Consider the following 18,262-nt stretch of genomic DNA (forward strand, 5'->3'; position numbering starts at 1 on the left):
ACAAGTAATGAGGACTGGACTTACAGAGACAGCAGGTCTATGTCCATAGATGAGGCAGAGGAAATGAAGGTGTCTACTTGCCTAAAGCACAAATTTTCTGATTCAGACAATTATTCAGAAACCAAGACTCTGTGTCCAAGAAAATTAGTACCCATTTGCTTCTCTAGGTAGGGCAACAGTATATGTGAAATGTAAGTCCTTTTTGGTCATTTACTTTCCAGTAATTATGAGGAAGTTAAACAATCCCCTACATTCTGCATTTGTTTGGAAGATATATTAGGTAATTATGTACATTCCTGGAATGGTTAATAATACAAAGAGCTGAGAAGGTGGAAATAATTAATGAAAAATTATATACAGCATAAAAAATGTCCTCCTAATAACAAGTGTCCTGTCATTGTCTTTCTGTCTGGCCAGACATAAGAGGTCACATCTTTCTGAAGACTTCAACTGTTTGCCAAAGATGCCCTCTTCCCAGACCTATGTCAACATCTCCTTCTTCCAGCCACATGCCTTCCTGATGATTGGCATCCCAGGCCTGGAGGCTGTTCATGGATGGATCTCCATCCCCTTCTCCTCCATGTACACTGTGGCCCTCACTGGAAACTGCCTGATCCTCTTGGCTGTGAGAAAGACTCCCAGCCTGCACCAGCCCATGTACTACTTCTTGTCCATGCTGGCCCTCACCGATGTGGGCCTCACCCTGTCCACAATGCCCACCACCTTGGCCGTGCTCTGGTTTGACCATCGGCTCATTGGTTTCAATGCCTGCCTGGTCCAGATGTTCTTCCTCCACTCCTTCTCTGTGGTGGAGTCGTCGGTGCTCCTGGCCATGTCATTTGACCGCTTTGTGGCCATCTCAAACCCTCTTCGCTATGCAGCTGTCCTCACCAATAACGTCATCATCAGGATTGGGCTGGCCATTGCAGCCCGTGCTACCCTGTCTCTCTTCCCAGTGCCCTTCCTGCTTAAACGCCTAAACTTCTGTCCTAACAAAATCCTCTTGTCCCACTCATTCTGTTTTCATCCTGATGTGATGAGAAGAGCCTGTGCTGACATCACCATAAACATCCTCTATGGACTCTATGTGGTATTGTCCACTGGAGGCATAGACTCCCTGCTCATCATGCTATCCTATGCTCTCATCCTACATACAGTCCTGGGACTAGCATCTCCCAGGGAGCGCATCCGAGCCTTCAACACCTGTGTTTCCCACATCCTGGCTGTCTTTGTCTTCTTCATTCCAGTCATTACCATGTCCATGATCCACCGTTTTGGGAGGCACTTGCCCCCCATTGTACATGCCTTGGTTGCCTATGTATACCTGGTGGTGCCCCCTGTGCTCAACCCCATCATCTACAGTGTGAAATCCAAACCCATCAGGAAGGCCATGCTTAGGATGCTAAAAAGAAAAGGCCAAGGCTGATCAAACTATGAAATATAACTGGGTCTAGGTACCATAAAGGAAACCTGCTGTCATACCTCACAGGAACCTGCTACCCTCAGCAAGCATTGAAAATTCCTACTCAAGGCTAGACCATTGGAATTATTTGTGTTTCAAATTTACATTCATGATTTACTTTTTACTATAAATAGTGCTGAGGACTAAAGACTGAAAATTATATTAAACATGATCCTCTCTCTCCAGAAACACAACCTTATATGCGGGTAAAGGCAGGTAAATACAAAACCAGCACACAAGTACTATAATAAAGTTCTGTGTAAGAGGTTACTAGAGGAACTGCACATTGCTATTTGCTAGAAATTGCCTGGGAAGATCATACAAACTTCTATAAAGGAGACAATAATTTTTATTTCACCTTGAAAAATTTATATAGTTTCTCTAGGCAAAGTAGGAATTCAGTAAGACAGAAAAATCTAGGAAAAAAGAGCAACATGAAAAAAGGCTCCATGTTTGAAGAGGTAAATGTGTTCGTGGAAAGTTACGCATTTCTTCACTTCTTTTGTCTCGACTACTCATTATGTCTATACAGGTGTGACTGGGACATAGGGTTTGAAGAGGGATGAGGCCAGAAAGAGTGTACAATTTTTAAAGAATTATACAGGACTGCCTATACTAACATAACTGTATACTAACTGCATATACTATCTAAGTAGTTTGGGTTGCCCAAAAACATATAAATCATTTATTAAATATTTTTCCTAATTAATCAGTTAGAAATATGTATTGCAGGCTAAAAGTGTGTTGACATACAAGCAAAACTAGAGCCGAAAAGACTATCAGCATGAACTTTTATCTGGTCTCAGAGTCTTCCCAGACACCATTTATTTTGCCTGCAATATTCTCATCTCCCCACCTACCAATGTCTCATTTTTAGCTACACTTCTTATTAGTCAAGTAGAAGCCTAATTTCTCAGAAAATCCTGTCCAATTTTCTTCTACACATTATTCACTGGATGGTGTTTATCTCCTATATAATATATGCACATGTACAATATGAAACAATCTATCACTCACCTAACTGTAAACCCCATGGGTGCCAAAATATACTCAGTTTCTAGCTGTGGTGGATTAATAGCTGCTTAATAATTGTTTTGAATGTATAAATGAATTTAAGTTGGGGGGGAAAGACAATAATTAATTAAGAGATAACTTGGAGATGTTTATTCCAGGGAGCCTCTGGTCTTTCAGAAAAAAGAATACATATAAATAATAGCAAAAGTTTGTGAAAAGACTTCTAGTTGAGCTTGGATAGCTGACCTGGAGATATGAGGCATGCAAAACAACTGATTGAACTAAGGTTCCTCATCTTGTGAAAGTTTCCTACTTTTTCACCCTAAGGGATCTCCTCCTGGACCCTTTTCCCAGAATTTATGCATTTCACTCCTCAGTGAAATACTCTGGCTCCATAAAGAATTTTTGTAGGAAAGAAATTATAATACTAAAACTTGTTAATATATTTCTGCCTGAGTATACCTTTATACAAAGTGAAGCTGAAAGGGGCTGTCTTTCTTCTTAACCACCCCCCATCTTCCCAAAAGTATGAGGTTCAATATCACAAGATCTTAGTATATAGTGTCTGCACTGGGCTATAGTGGTTAAGAACACAAACTGTAGTCAGGTAACAAACCTTATTCAAATTCTAAACCTGTCTTATACTTACCAGCTATCTAACTTGGGAAGACTTTACCTTTTATGTATTATGATTAACAAATAGTTTTTTTCTTTAGTGACCCCTATGTGCCAAGCACTCTGCTAGTTGATCAGAACATAAAGGTACCAAAACTTGATTTTTATGGAAGGAATACATATCAATTAATATCTCTGATTTCTTTGCTAAAAATGGCCATATTTCATTCTTTCTCATTGCCATGTAGTACTCCATTGTGTATATATATATATATATATATATATATATATATATATATATATATACCACATCTAGATCTAACAAAAGAAACCTAACAGAGAACCATAGGGAGGGGAAGGGGGAAAGAGAATTGGGGAGAGCGAGGGACACAAATCATGAGAGACTATTGGATACTGAAAATGAACCAAGGACTGAAGGGGGAGGAGGAGACAGGGACGGGGGTGATGGTCATGGAGGGGGGCACTTGTGGGGAGAAGCACTGGGTGTTATATGGAAACCAATTTGACAATAAACTATTATAAAAAAAGAAATAGAAAAAAATATCTTTGACTTCTGTCACCAGCTGCAGAAATGTCTCTTCTTTTAAAGGCTCTTATAATTATCTCAGTCCATCTGGATATACACTTCCTGTGTTAAGGTCAACTGTACCATATAACACATCACAATCGCAGGAGTGGTATTTTACCACTTTCAAAGATTTGAGGGACTAGCCTAAATATGTACTAAAATAAATGTAAATTTGCAATGAGTTAATGGCTATACATTTAGGCTCCTCTTCCCCTAGTAGACTCTAAGATCAATAAAGGAAGAATCTAAACCACATTGCATTCTCAATGCAAGGTTTGCACTCATTTTAATAGTACTTAATGTTAATAGCACTAAAAATGTATTCAGTGACTATATTAGTTTTCCACTGCTGCATTAAAAAATTACCAAAAATATTAGTATCTTAAAATATCACTCATTTATTACTTCACATTATGAAAGTCAGATATGGATGGGCTTGGCTACATTCTCTAACTGGGGGTCTCATATGACCAAAATCAAGTTATCAGCCAATTGGGTTCTTACCTGAAGCCCTGGAGAAGAATCTGTTTCCAAGTTTATCTGAGCTGTGGCAGAAACCAGTTCCTTGAGGTTGTGTAACAGCTGTCTATTGGCCTTCCTCAGTTCCTTAAGGCTACCCACACTCCTTCTCACATGACCCCCTTCATCACCAAACCAGCAGCAATGCATCACATTCTTCTCTAACTTTGAATATCTCTAGCTTGTCACCAGCTAACTGTAGGAATGTCCCTTTTTCTAAGGGCTCATATGGGCTCAAGCCCACCTATCTTAAAGTCAGCTGTGCCATATAATAACATAATCACAGAATTGATATTTTTACATATGCAAAGGTTTTGGGAACTAAAACAGAATATTTTTGTGGTGTGTTTTAGAATTCTGCCCACCATGGTGACTAAATAAATGGATTAATTGATATACGGTTCCATGAAAGTACACAATAAGGGTATTTCAGGTGTTCAAAGGATCAGGAATGGCTTTTCGTAAGAAGTGATAATTATGGTGATGTCCAAATTTTAAAGAGAAATTAAGTAGCAAAAAGGGGAGTGTTTAGGGAAAGGTATATTAGGCAAAGAAACCCTTGTCTCTAAATAGCTTGTGGAAAGGGAAGCACGGGACAGTAAAGGAATGGAATGAAAAGCAGTGCTACTAGAGGTCAATGAGCAAAGAACCTATGGCTTAAGATAAATATGAAAAACATAAATGAGAACCAATCAGAAATATGGGAAATAATTAGTGTGTTAATCAGGGATGAGGACCATTTTGACATGGTCATATTTATTTTTAAAACAACATTTATAATACTTTGTTGTAGAGAACAGATTAAGTTATCAGAAAGCAAGTGAAATAGTCAAGATGTGATTTCGTGGAATTTAGACTCGGGATGTGGGGATAAAGAGAAGGAGATGGATTCAAATTTATTATATAAGTAGAAATTATATAACTTGATTTTGGATCAAATATGAAGGCTAAGAGAAGAAAAAGAAAAGGCCAAGGATGACTGATAGTTTGGGACACTCAGAGTAAATGGTGGCATGATTAACTGAAATATGAAACATTAATAGGGAAATTTAGTTGGGCAAAGAATATCATGAATTTGACTATGTCTGAGCCTGAACTCCCTTGAAAGCAAATGACTAGACTGCACAGGCCATTAAACTTGTAGCCCAGGAGCTCTCAACTAGCCAGAGACCAGAGATAAAATTTAAGTCATGATATCCAGATGCCAATAAAAGCCATCAACCCAAGTGTCACTGCCTAACAATTAACGGTTTAATTTCAGGCCCTCTTATACCATTTTCTCTCATAAGGCTGAGTAGAATGTATGCGGCAAAGGAAAATGAGAAGTACTGAAAGAGATAAGAGGAAAACCACAGGTGTGATGCCACGGAGGCCAAAGGAAGAAAATGTATCAAGAAAGAGGAAGTAGTCAGCTGTGTTTAATGTTGTTGAGAAGTCAAGGAAGGTAAGGACTTAAAACCTCAGACACAGAGAGATCCTTGATGATGACAGTGAATGCCAGACTACCAAAGTAGTCTGACTGAAGACAAAGTTATATTGGAGTGATGAAAGGGTTAGATGAAAAATGCACCCATGGAGATAAGCTACAGATAAGTTCTCTAAGAGATTTGGCCAAGAAAGGGAAGAGATGAAAGAGGAATATGGGATCTAGGCAGATTTATTCTTGTTGATTTTAATATGGAAGAGACTTGAACATAATGAATGCTAGAAATGATTGAGATGGTAGGTGTGAATATCCAAAAGGGAGAAGGAACAATATTGAAAGTTTCCTAAGAAGGTGAGAGGATATTGATCCAAAGCAAATTAATAAAAGCCTATATAAGACCCAGTTTGGTGTTATCTTGATTAATAAAGACTTTGTGATAATTATGATAAGGAAATACCTCCTTTAAGAAATTCATACTTCCAATTTCTTTTCTGGAAGGATAAACAGCAGTCTTACTGGAGCCCCTCACTTTCCAGGTTTTGTTTCCTTTAGTTTCTAACACTATTTATTCAACAAATATTTATTTGTGTTATATTTGCAAGGCTAGACTACTTTAAGAACAAAAATATGTTCAGTGATGACTCATTCAGTTTTCAGTTATCAGATGGTGCAAATATGGTTTGGTGGGGGGTTGCAGGGGGAAGGGTTTGGCCCCACATAGTTTTTTTTAGAAACTCATGCTACTGGAGTTTACTCTATGCAACACATGCATTCCCAGGTCACACGTGGTGTCAGTATTGAAGACTACATAGGAGGGTTTTCAAGCCAGGTCTAGAAGTTGCACTTCCACTCACATTGAACATAATGGTTAGAATTTAAGCATACCCAACTCACAAGAGGCTGGGAAATGCCTAGCTGTGTGTCCAGAACTTGGAGGAATCAGTTTGGTGAAAAGCAGTCAATGTCTGCCATAAGCACCTACTATGCCCCCAGGAACATCTACCATGCCCCAGGATGCAATGATGAAGAGATTCAGTGAAACAGTGCTCTCATACACTTACATAAAATTCAGCAGCAAATACAGATATTAAATAAGCATTTCCCAAACATAATAAGTATTACAAGAGAAGAAGAAAGTGTCTTGTGGGAATACCTATCAGGGAATCCGAGAATTAAAAAGGGAAATGAATCACACATTTCAGAGGTTCTTATTTTAGTTTCCTGGCTAAGACTGTTTTAACATCAAGGTGCCTGGGTGGCTCAGTCGGTTGAGCATCTGACTTTGGTTCAGGTCATCATCTCATGTTCATGGTTTGGGCCCCCCATCTGGCTCTGTGCTGATGGCTTGGAGCCTGGAGCCTGCTTTGGATTCTGTGTCTCCCTCTCTCTCTGAAACTCCCCCACTTGCACTCTGTGTCTCTTTGTCTCTCAAGAAATAAACTAAAAAACATTTTTTTAAAAAGACTGTTTTCACATCATACTGAAGACAAAATCTGTTAACCCTTGGAAATAGCCCCCTCAAAGGCAGAACTGCCTGATTCCTTTGCTTCTTCAACCCAATTGTCTTCATACCACACAATACCCCCCCAAAAAGCACAGTCCTGAAAGATCCCTCACCAGCTACTAGTCACCCTCAAATGGCCAATGTTATCTCTGTGTCCCATCCCACACTTGCCATCTTAACCAGGGTCTCCCAAACCTTATTGTCTATCAGAATCACTTATGGACCTCCCTTTTAAATTTCTACCTTGCAGAGCCCTATGCCAGATGTCCTGAATCAGAATCTACAATAACTATAGGTCAAAGCAAAAAGGAAAAGGGAAATTACAAGTTATTTTGGACTGAATGAAAATGAGACATATGGAATTTGTGAGATGCAGGTTGAAGCAGTACTCAGAGGGAAATGCATAGCACTACAGTACCTGTATAAGAGAAAGGATCCCAGTAACGTCAGCTTCCACCTTAAGAACCTATAAAAATAAGAGGAAATTAAATCAAATGTAAGAGGAAGAAAGAAAATGACAGAGAATATCAACAAAAAAGAAAAAAGAAAACATAAAGCAAATCAATGAAACCAAAATATATTTCATTGAGAAAAGCATTAAGATTTATAAGTCTCTAGCCAAACTGAACAGGAAAAAAAAAAAAGAGAGAGAGAGAGAAGACACAAACTGTCAATACCAGGAATGAGAGTGGTGACCTCACTACAGATACTACAGATGTTAAAAAGATTGTAAGAAAATATGCCAATAAATTTCACACCTTAGATGAAATGGAAAATTTCTTGGAAGACCTAAGACATTCTAAGTTAGATCAAGAAAGGGTGATATGCCTTTCACTCCTTCCTAAAGTCTCCCTTCCCATAAGTCATCTTTTCTAAGGATATTTTTTCTAAGTGATTTTCACTAGAAGCAATTTTTACCTTCCAAATTTCACACTATCTTTGAAAGTATGGCTTCTCTCTACTGATATCTCTATATTTTAATACATAACAAGAACTCATAAAAACAGCTTAAAAACAAAGGTAGGGATTGACCAGCAGAGATTTCCAGTCAATCATGGTCATGAAAAAAGTGAAAAGGAAGAATAAGAGGAGGAAGAGGAAATGGATTTGGAAGTAAGTCAGGGATCTGGACATGTCTGGGATGAAGATCTTGGAAAAAAAGCCAGTGATTCTCCATCCCCTTGTTCTTTAACTTTCTTATAATTCAAAGCCCTTTATCCTGTTGGCTTTCTTAGGAGTAGAAAAGGCAGGCTACAGTCTGATTCTGCATCAGATTCATTCCCTTTGGATTAAGTCTAAAATAAAGAAAGCTATTAGATGTCAGGAGAATGGACAAGAAGAAACTTTGAGAATATACAGTCCTCCCCTTTACCCATGGTTTCAGTTACCTATAGTCAACAGCAGTCTGGAAGCAGGTGAATCTCCTTTTAAAATATCATCAGCAATGCATAGGGGTAATGTACCCCAATGTTCATAGTGGCACTTTCAACAACAGCCAAATCATGGAAAGAGCCTAAATGTCCATCAACTGATGAATGGATAAAGAAGATGTGGTTTATATAGTAGTGTAATACTGCATGGCAATGAGAAAGAATGAAATCTGGCCATTTGTGGCAATGTAGATGGAACTCGAGGGTGTTATGCTAAGTGAAATAAGTCAGGCAGTGAAGGACAGATACCTTATGTTTTCACTCATAAGTGGAACAGGAGAAACTTAACAGAGAATCATGGGGGAGGGGAAGAGAGAAAAATAGTTGGGGAGAGGGAGGCAAACCATGAGAGACTCTTGAATATTGAGAACAAACTGAGGGCTGATGGAGGGGGCACTTGTGGGGATGAGCACTGGCTGTTATATGGAAACCAACTTGACAATAAACTATAAAAGAAAAGAAAATATCATCACCAAATCAGCAGTTTCCTAACACTACATCACAATGCTTATGTCAGTCACCTCACTTCATCTCCTCATGTAGGCATTTTATCATCTCACATCACCATAAGAAAAAAGGTGAGGGGCGCCTGGGTGGCTCAGTCAGTTAAGCATCCGACGTCAGCTCATGTCATGATCTAGCGGTTCATGGGTTCAAGCCTTGTGTCAAGCTCTGTGCTGACAGCTAGCTCAGAGACTGAAGCCTGTCTTCAGATCCTGTGACTCCTTCTCTCTCTCTGACCCTCCCCTGCTCAAGCTTTCTCTTTCAAAAATAAATCAAAACATTAAAAATTTTTTAAAAAAGAATAAAGGTGAATATAGTACAATAAAATATTTTGAAGAGATACTACATTCACATAACTTTTATTACAGTATAATTATTCTACTTTATTAATCAGTTATGTTGCTAATCTCATTCTGTGCCTAATTTATAAATCAAATTATGTCATAGGTATGTATATGTAGAAAAAAGCATAGTACGTTACATATAGTATATATTATCTGCAGTTTCAGGCATCCACTGAGGGTCCTGGAATGCATCTCCTGTGGATAGGAGGGGGGACTATTGTTCCTTAAGAGATAAACAACAAACATCAACTCTGAAATCCTAAACCAATGGTATAATATGGCACTTTCCCAAATTCAGCTCTGTCTGTCTTAAAGATAGACCCTCCACATGTATGCCTATTGCATCCAAAGGAGTCTTATTTCAATTTAATTAAAGAAATAATATAGGATATCTTATTAACTTGAGCATATATGACTCAGAAGCCTCACTCAGACTTTCTGAACTGTAAGTGGTCCAGTTCTAAACTATGAGCCAAGAGATGTGGGGACACTCAAGAGAGAAGGTTTCTTTTGGCCTGAAAAATGACAAAAGAGCTTTATTTTATCAAGTGTTACTAAGAAGAAAAAAATGGCAAAAAGCAATTCAAAGGGAAGAGTGAAATAGAGGATTTAAAAGTGCATGAAATCATTGAGAGATAGCAAGTATTATAAAGTAGCTGAAAAATACATTATGTGGAAAAATTAGAGATTTTACGCTGAAAAAATAAAATGGGAACAGGTATAAAAGTAAAAAAGAATGGCCTCCTGTCATTCTAAGAAGTTACTCTATATGGGAGGCCATAAAAGACTCTCAATGGATTTTAAGTAGGGGAGCAAGATAATTGGAACTGTGTTTGGAAAAATTCCTGCGAACTACATGGGATTTAGGAATCACGTATGAGATGTGAAAGGCAAGGAGACAAATGTGGAAGTATGGCAATCTTCTAAGAGGTTAAGTATCTGGACCAGAGCCCTGGTAGTCAGAATAGAGAACACAAGTCACATTTATGAAATATTTCTAAATAAACCTAAAAAAAATGAGTGACTTATAGACTGAGATTTAGTATTATTCAGACTCCTCCAGGACCCAACAAAGGTCCAAATGGCAGAGGCAGTAAGGTCAGAGACAGCAATGTCTAAACAAAGGAATTGGGAAGATAAAAGGATGCGGATGTGAAAGGCATAAGATGAAGGTCTTTGCCAGAACATATCCTAACTTCCAGCCAAATCTGAAACAGGCAGCCTATCCCTCTCATTCTAGTCCTTAACTCCAGGCCCTTCCAGGTGACCCAGTGAGTACTCATGAAATAAATAACCATAAATCTGACCTAGAAGTTAGAAGAGCCCTGTTATAGGGATGCTGCGGTGGCTCAGTTGGTTAAGCGTCTGACTTTGGCTCAGATCATGATCTCACGGTTTGTGACTTCAAGCCCTGCATTGGGCTGTGTGCAGACAGCTCAGAGCCTGGAGCCTGTTTTGGATTCTGTGTCTGTCTATCTGTCTCTGTCTGTCTCTCTCTCTCTCTCTCTCTCTGCCCCTCCCTGGCTCTGTCTCTCTCTCAAAAATAAATAAACATTAAAAAAAATTAAAGAAAAGTCCAACTATAGCTTTGTGTCTGTATCTGGCATTTAATAATTTAGTATTTATTAAGAAATTACATATAGAAGGTGGTGGTGGTGGTGGTGGTGGTGTGTGTTTATACTTACAAAATGGTTAAATCACTTAGGATTAAAGCCATGAAACCTATTGTGAGCATATTAACTATAACAGACTTGGATTCCCTTCTAAAATCTAGGATAATGGCTGTATCTTTAAATTTAAAAAAATTTAAAATGTGTCTGATTTATCTGTTGATTTTCAAATACAAAACTGATACACACATTCATCATATGCCCATATAGAAGCATGCATACAAACAGGTATTAAAAATCTGGAGAAATAAACACCAAAATGCTAACAGTCTTTGTCTTTTAATGTGACAACTTTATTGGAGTTCATTATATTTTTCTTTAATATTTGGGGAATGTCCAAAGTTTGTCATACTGCTTTCCTAATAAGAAAGAAGATCTGTCTCTTTCTCTCTTTCATTCTCTCTTTCTCTCAAGCCAAATGTCAGGGCTTTACTGGATAAAAGGCTGCTCATCTGTCCAAAATGACCAAAGTCTGCACTGATTCTAGTTTATGCTCCTAGTTCTGCTGGCCACCACTCACCTGAGCATATCAGATTCCATACTTCTCACAATTCTCATCTTCTGGATTCCAGACCAAGAATTCAATGTGCTCTCTCTATACCCTCTCTACCAAGCAATCTGCTAGCTATAGCCAGAAAATTCTGGCTAGCTCTGTGCCCAACTTTCTACTATACTACCTGCTTCTCTTTGGGTCTAACTAGCATTTCCCCATGGGTGGTGGTCTCATTTCTTCCTTGTCTATTCCCACTGCACTCCTGTGGTGTCCATACCTTCCTTCCCATTCTGCTTCCTTCTGGAAGTGCTGTGCCTAGGTAGACCTCTGGGACCATTTTCATGCTAAGTACAGATAGTAGGGATGAAGTCTTGGTCTCTCCTACAGTCTTGTTCTTCAAGCATTGATATTGTGGGCTTCTCCTACAGGGTCATTCAGAGCCTAGGGGATATACCATGTCCACTTATATGCTCTATTCAGGTTCTTTGGAGCCATGCTTGCCTTAACCTTGCTTCTCAGCTAGCCACATGGGCCACTGCCCTTGCTCAGCCTCATGATGCTTTCTGCTCTTGAACCCTGGTCTGTGAGAGGCCTGCCATTTCTGTCATGAGCTTCCAGGGTTCTCAGCTGCATTTCTCCATATAGTCTCTCCAGGTATCCTATGAGTGCCCCTACTACTAACCATACTATTTTCCAAACTAGCCACTGTTTGGGAATGTCCACACTTCTGCTCCTACTACCCAGGTATGGTGGCAAATGGACCAGGAACTACTGGGATTAAAGCCATCAACAACATTAACAGGAAATTCCTATATGCAATACTAAATGAGTGAGGAAGGAAATTAAATACCTCCCCTAAAAAATGCAAGACTTTTGAAATGTCTAACTCACTACCTCACAGGTTTCTCTAATAGTCCCTCCCCACAATATGGGTATCAAAAGACAACTTCTTGTGACCTCATATAATTCACTGATACCCATTAAATATCAATTTTCCCATTGGTATAATGGTAATATTAATCATATTCCTACCTAGATAGAAACGTTGATAAGAAAGTGAAGTAAGGAAAAGTGTCCATGATCTGTGAAAACACTCAGAACAGAGTGTGTCATCTTTCATTAATGTAGGTAACCGTAGTCTTTTCAAGGTTCTATTTCTAATCCTCCTCTTTAGTGCTGGTACCCAGAGTAAAAGAAATTATTTATTCTCTGTGGAGATCATTTTGAAGAAAGAAATCCAGGTACATCTGTTTTCCTGGGATCCAATATAGTTGGGGATTCTGAAGAGGAAATCATAGCTTCAAGCAAGATTATCGGATTAGATTGTGTTCTTGTGTTTATTTTACTTTGGCCATGCTTAACTTTAGATCAATGTCCCTTAGATGTGCATCCCTCATCTCAGAATTCTGTGGACTCTCAGTGCAAGCAATTAGAAATTTGGACTAAATGGTTAAGTGGGAAGTAATAACCCTCCAGGCACAACCACTTCAGGGTTTTATTAATTATATAGAGAGAATTATAAAGGGAAAATAATATTTTAAAATGGGAATTGGGAGTATACAATTCTGATGCCCCTGTCCATACAGAGATTCTCCAACCAATTTCCTGTTTGAAGGTTCAGTTGTGTTTCTATTAGGGAAGTTGGTTTTTTTCCCTAATACTATATACCAAAATGTTGATATTAAAATCTGAATTGAAAAACTTTGAGTGTAGAAGTTTTCACTGACACCTAGGGATCTGAAGTATGGGTGGTCACATGGAAAAGACGAAAGATGTGCTGCCGAATCTCCTTTGTCTTCACTCCATAAACAATAGGGTTGAGCACAGGAGGAACAAGCAGGTACGTATTGGCCATAATAATGGGCAGGAGGGAGTCATGCTGCTTCCCAAAGCGGTGTACCATAGATAACCCAATGAAAGGTACATAGAATATGAAAACAGCACACACATGAGAGACACAAGTGCCAAATGCCTTTGCCTGGGCTTCACGTGTCAAGCCCAACACAGTCTTGAGGATAAGCAGATATGACAAGGAGATGAGAAGTGAGTCCAGGCCAATGGCAGAGATGATGACAATGAGGCCATAGATGATATTGACACGGATGTCAGCACAAGCCAGCTTCATGACATCTTGGTGTAGGCAATAGGAATGGGAAAGAATATTGGAGCGGCAGAAAGGCAGCCGTTTGATGAAGATAGGCAGGGGTGCCATAAGTGCAGTACCCCGTACCACAGCAGCCATGCCAATCTTGGTAACACGAGGCAATGTTAGCACAGTGGCATGGTGTAGTGGGTGACAAATGGCCACATAGCGGTCAAAGGCCATGGCCAGCAGTACAGTGGACTCCATGCCAGATAAAGAGTGGATGGCAAACATCTGTAGCAGACAAGCATCAAACTGGATGGTGGTGGAATTGAACCAGAAGATGGCCATCATTCTGGGCATAGATGAAGTAGAGATAAGGATGTCAAGGCCAGAAAGCATGCAAAGAAAAATATACATGGGCTCATGCAAGCTATGCTCAGTCCGCACAATGTAGATGACTGTCAGGTTACCTAGCACAGCAATAAGGTAGAGGGAGCATAATGGAAAGGCCAACCAGAACTGAGCTTTTTCCAAGCCTGGAAGGCCTATTAGAATGAAATATGTGGCACTGGATTCATTGCCATTGGGGTCCACCATAGTGAAGAAGATGAGCCTCAACCAGGGCCAAGCAGGAACAGGCTGGAATATAAAAATAAGCAACAATCAGATCCTCCAGGGTCCCAATACCATGCTTCTTTCCCTCCACCCTGATGTCCTATTCTCTGACCCTAACTCTAATTTCATTGCCTATCCAAACTCTGATTCTATTCTAAACTCAACCTAACCACCATTTGTAACTCAAGACCCAGTCCTAATTACTAATCCCACCTCTAAATTCAGTCCTCAAAACAAGTGAAATACTGAGACAAAAGTTCTAAGAATATTTTAAATTATTTAGTTCACCAAAAATAGGCTATTGACTGACTCTACAGACTTAGGTGATATTTTTATGTTATCCCATCATTTCCTCTACCCTATCTTACCCTTATGCTCCCCTTTGCTCAATATCAACTATAATTCTATCATTAGGCTATCTTTAAAACTAATTCTAATCCAAATATAGCAATACTAACATAAATCAATATGGTAACTTAATCTTGCCACTAATCTTAATGATGTCTGTAATTCTAACCTTTACCCAGACTTTAACATTAATCTAACACTTAATTCTGGTAGCTATTTCAAACTTGATCTAAAACTTAATAATATCTATTTTATTAAGATAAACCCTAATCCAGTTTTAAAAACTGACATACTAGCTTCATTCTAAACATTATACTTCACTCTTGCCCAGAGTCCATCCAGAGTCTTACACTTTCCAGACTATCCAGTTTATAACATAAAAGGAACAATAGCTGTGATGGATGCCACTTCACCAAACCAATGCACCTATATTTGCATTGCGTGTGGAAAACTGAAGGCTCACATTTCTCCCTTTCTCCAGAAAATTATCCTTGATCAAATTAGAGGCACTTTATCCAGAAGTTATGCTATAACCCCACCCCTCCCCAGGACAAATTTAGAGGCCAAGGACTGCCTGGCATATAGGTTTGAAGAGCTAGCCAGCCTGCCTCCAGGTGGGACCAGGTAGCCTCCAGGGGGGACCAAACCTGTGAAGCAGTGAGTACTTCAGAGCTTCCTGAGGAACCAGACCTTGCTGAGACCACAGCCTTGCTTTGCTTTCTTCTCCTGCTCTATCCTGCTTGTTTCACCCCTCTTCTCAGGACAGTAATTTGTCAGTACATCATTTAAACAAGAATCACCATCTCAAGCTCTGTGTCTAGGGGACCCACCAAGCTTAAAGGAGAGGGACTGGCACAGAAGACTAAACCCAAAAGATGATGGCATTAAAAGCACTGCAGGAATAATCAATCCTATAGCTGCATGCTGGTATCTCCGAATCTGGCTACAAAAGTGATGGCTATAAATAGATATTGTTGATATGGGAAATGTCAGACTTGAGTTATCTCAGATCATATTTCTCTGCTGAAACAATTAGATAAGTTAACCCACTTCCTTCCTCCATTCCTTTTTTCCATCCACAAGTGTTCATGTGCTTCTATGATTTACTAGATTATATAGATTTACACTTGTTATCTATATGAAAATATGCTCAGCTATGATCTGGAAACTAGCTATCTCCTCTCTCCACTATGGAAATAGTGCCACTTATTGCTAGGATATATTTAGGATAATTTTATCTTGGGAAGAAAAAAGAAAGGTTGGGTTCCTAAGATCTTGAAACTGGGATGGGGATTGTCAGAAAGCGGGTGAGTGTGAGCCATTTGTTACTCAAGGACCAGCCAAATCACTAATCTTACCTCTAAAATCAATCCTAAAAAGAAGTGAAATACTAAGACAAGTTACTAGAGCAGTTGATTGTGAAGAAACGTGCATGGCCAGCATCAGGAAGGACTTACAGCATCCAATGGGCTTAGGATGTGCCAGTAATCTTTATTCCACCATTAAACTACCCCACAGGAGTTCCCTCAGAGCAGACAGACAGCAAAACACTGAGAGCATGGGTTTTAGAGCAGAGAGTGAAAGTCTAATTCCAACTGCTGGAGGGAGAAGGTATAAGGAGCCATATTTAACCTAGAATATGAGGCAAAGAAGCCATCAGTGTATGAAATCTTCTCTATTGACCTCCCTAACCTATGACACTATGAGCAGTTCTCTTCTTCTGAAAACTTTCTCCCTCCTCCTCCTGCTGCTCCTCATCTTTCTCTGATCATCTGTTCTTGGTCTCCTTTCTGGAGCTTCAGCTCCTCTGCTTGATGCTTATCTATACTTTTAGATAATAATGCTCTCAGAATTTTTTCCTCTTGTTCTATACCATCTTCCCTGACCATCTCAGTCCCTTCAATAAATCTATTTGTTATGCAAAACCTATTGATTCCATAATCTTTTAGCAAGCTTTAAATTATCTTTTGTGATCCAGATTCATAATTCTAAAGCCTTACTGAAGGGAATCACCTGTCTGTCTCTCAAGCATACTCACCTCTCCCTGTCCAAAAAAAAAAAAAAAAAAGGCTTTGATCTCAGTCCTGGATTCAAATTCTGGTGGACAACTTCTTTAGCTGTGCTGTCTGGGAAAATCATTTAACCTTCCTAAACCTCCATTTTCCCATCTTAAAAATTAGGATAGTGGTTGCTGCCTAATAGAGCTCAATGTGAGGATTCAATGAGACGATGAGTATAAAGCATGGAAAACAACACCTGACACAAAGTAAATGTGCAAACAATTTATCTATCCTTGTTCACTGTTTTCTTACAGTGTTTCCTTTTTTCTGTTGTGTGGCCTGAACAGCCACACAAGCTCACAGGCTCTATTCTCACTGCCATGTTTCCAGTGCTGCCTTCTTAGTCTGCACAATCCCAACAATCTTTGACCAAATGAAATCGGCTCATTATCTATCACTTAAAAAAATATCTGTCAAAGTAATTTAATTAATTCTAGAAAAAAGACTAAACTGTTAGGTTGTGGCAAAAAGTCTGTCCTCCAGACAGCCCTAGGTTGCTGTCTGGCCACTGCTGACCCGGCCCCTGGGCTCCGGCCACATTAGAAGGCATGCTGCTTCATGAAGGTTGCACTGATGCCTGTGCTTCCATGTCTTTTTCTCTTGTTTACTTCTCATTCCTTTGTCAAGATCCTCCCAGATCCCTTCCTTGACTTCCCACTGAGAAAATCTTACTTATCTTTCACTTCCTGATTTACTGTCTCTCTCCTATACAGTTTTGCTAAGCTTCTACCCCTGGGTATAATTAAATGTTTCCTGCCCTGTGCTCCCCCAAGAACTTTGTTTAGGTCTCTTTTTATGCATTTACAGTCCTGAACTATAATTATTGCCATATTTTTTGTCTGAATTATGGGTTCCTGAATGGCAGGGACCCTACCATATTTATTAATTAGTATTTAGTTAACATTTATTGAATGTAAAAGTGAGTTTTATCAAAAGAAATATCCCTCAAGAAACACCTAATGAGGATAGCACAGGCAAGGAGGTAAGAAGGACTGCCATTTTTATGAACTATAGACTCCAGAAAAGAATGAACGAATATTTGGAAGGATAGTGCAGGGTAGTCCTAATTTTAGAACAAGAATCTTTAGAGTCAAACAGAAAAGGCCTTTCTCACCTAGGGAGGCCATGAAAGGATACGTGGAGAACAGAGCAGGTGCACAGCCTTGGCTCTACATAAATGCAAAGAAGACATGCAGCACAGTTTATGCCCAAGAGGCGGGGTGACCTAGGATTCCTCCTCTGGAGACATCAGCAAGAAGGTTCTGCTACTCCAGGGGGCCAGATATCTATACCATCCAAAAATTTCACATGAACAGACATGGTAGAACAGGATCACCATGTGCTGCTTTAGGAAACATTAGGAAAGAGTCATTGGATTGGCATATTCCATCCAATTACCTCGAAGGGTCAGGTGATGTGGTAACAGAATTCTGGGGTTAGAAATGCAAGTCTCAGCTCAAAATAAGCAGAGGACAATAACAACCTTAGAGTGCGGCTGCAAAATTATGTAATAAGACATGTCGAAGGATGCTGTAAAACACTGTATCACAGTATATGAAGCACTTTTTAAAAATTTCCATTAA

General features: G+C 39.3%; 2 protein-coding genes across 2 annotated transcripts in view; one reads left to right on the forward strand and one right to left on the reverse strand.

Annotated features, from left to right (window-relative positions):
* Nucleotides 1–463: 463 nt before the first annotated feature.
* On the forward strand, nucleotides 464–1,426 carry LOC115272092 (olfactory receptor 51I2-like). The gene has a single exon (XM_029915119.1). It carries the CDS (start codon nucleotides 464–466, stop codon nucleotides 1,424–1,426), a length of 963 nt encoding a protein of 320 aa, XP_029770979.1.
* An 11,625-nt stretch (nucleotides 1,427–13,051) lies between these two features.
* The window catches only part of LOC115271664 (olfactory receptor 51E1), a 31,985-nt gene continuing 26,774 nt past the window's right edge, over nucleotides 13,052–18,262 (reverse strand). Inside the window, exon 2 of the mRNA XM_029914578.1 lies at nucleotides 13,052–14,295. Within this exon, the coding sequence (XP_029770438.1) occupies nucleotides 13,300–14,253 (954 nt within the window). The 5' untranslated portion in view covers nucleotides 14,254–14,295 and the 3' untranslated portion in view covers nucleotides 13,052–13,299. The remainder of the gene's footprint in view (nucleotides 14,296–18,262) is intronic.

The sequence above is a fragment of the Suricata suricatta genome, chromosome 11, assembly GCF_006229205.1.
Source record: "Suricata suricatta isolate VVHF042 chromosome 11, meerkat_22Aug2017_6uvM2_HiC, whole genome shotgun sequence".
NCBI lineage: Eukaryota > Metazoa > Chordata > Mammalia > Carnivora > Herpestidae > Suricata > Suricata suricatta.

Coding starts and splice junctions, on each gene's coding strand:
- LOC115272092 (XM_029915119.1), top strand. CDS start 464: ATGCCCTCTTCCCAGACCTATGTCAACATCTCCTTCTTCCAGCCACAT.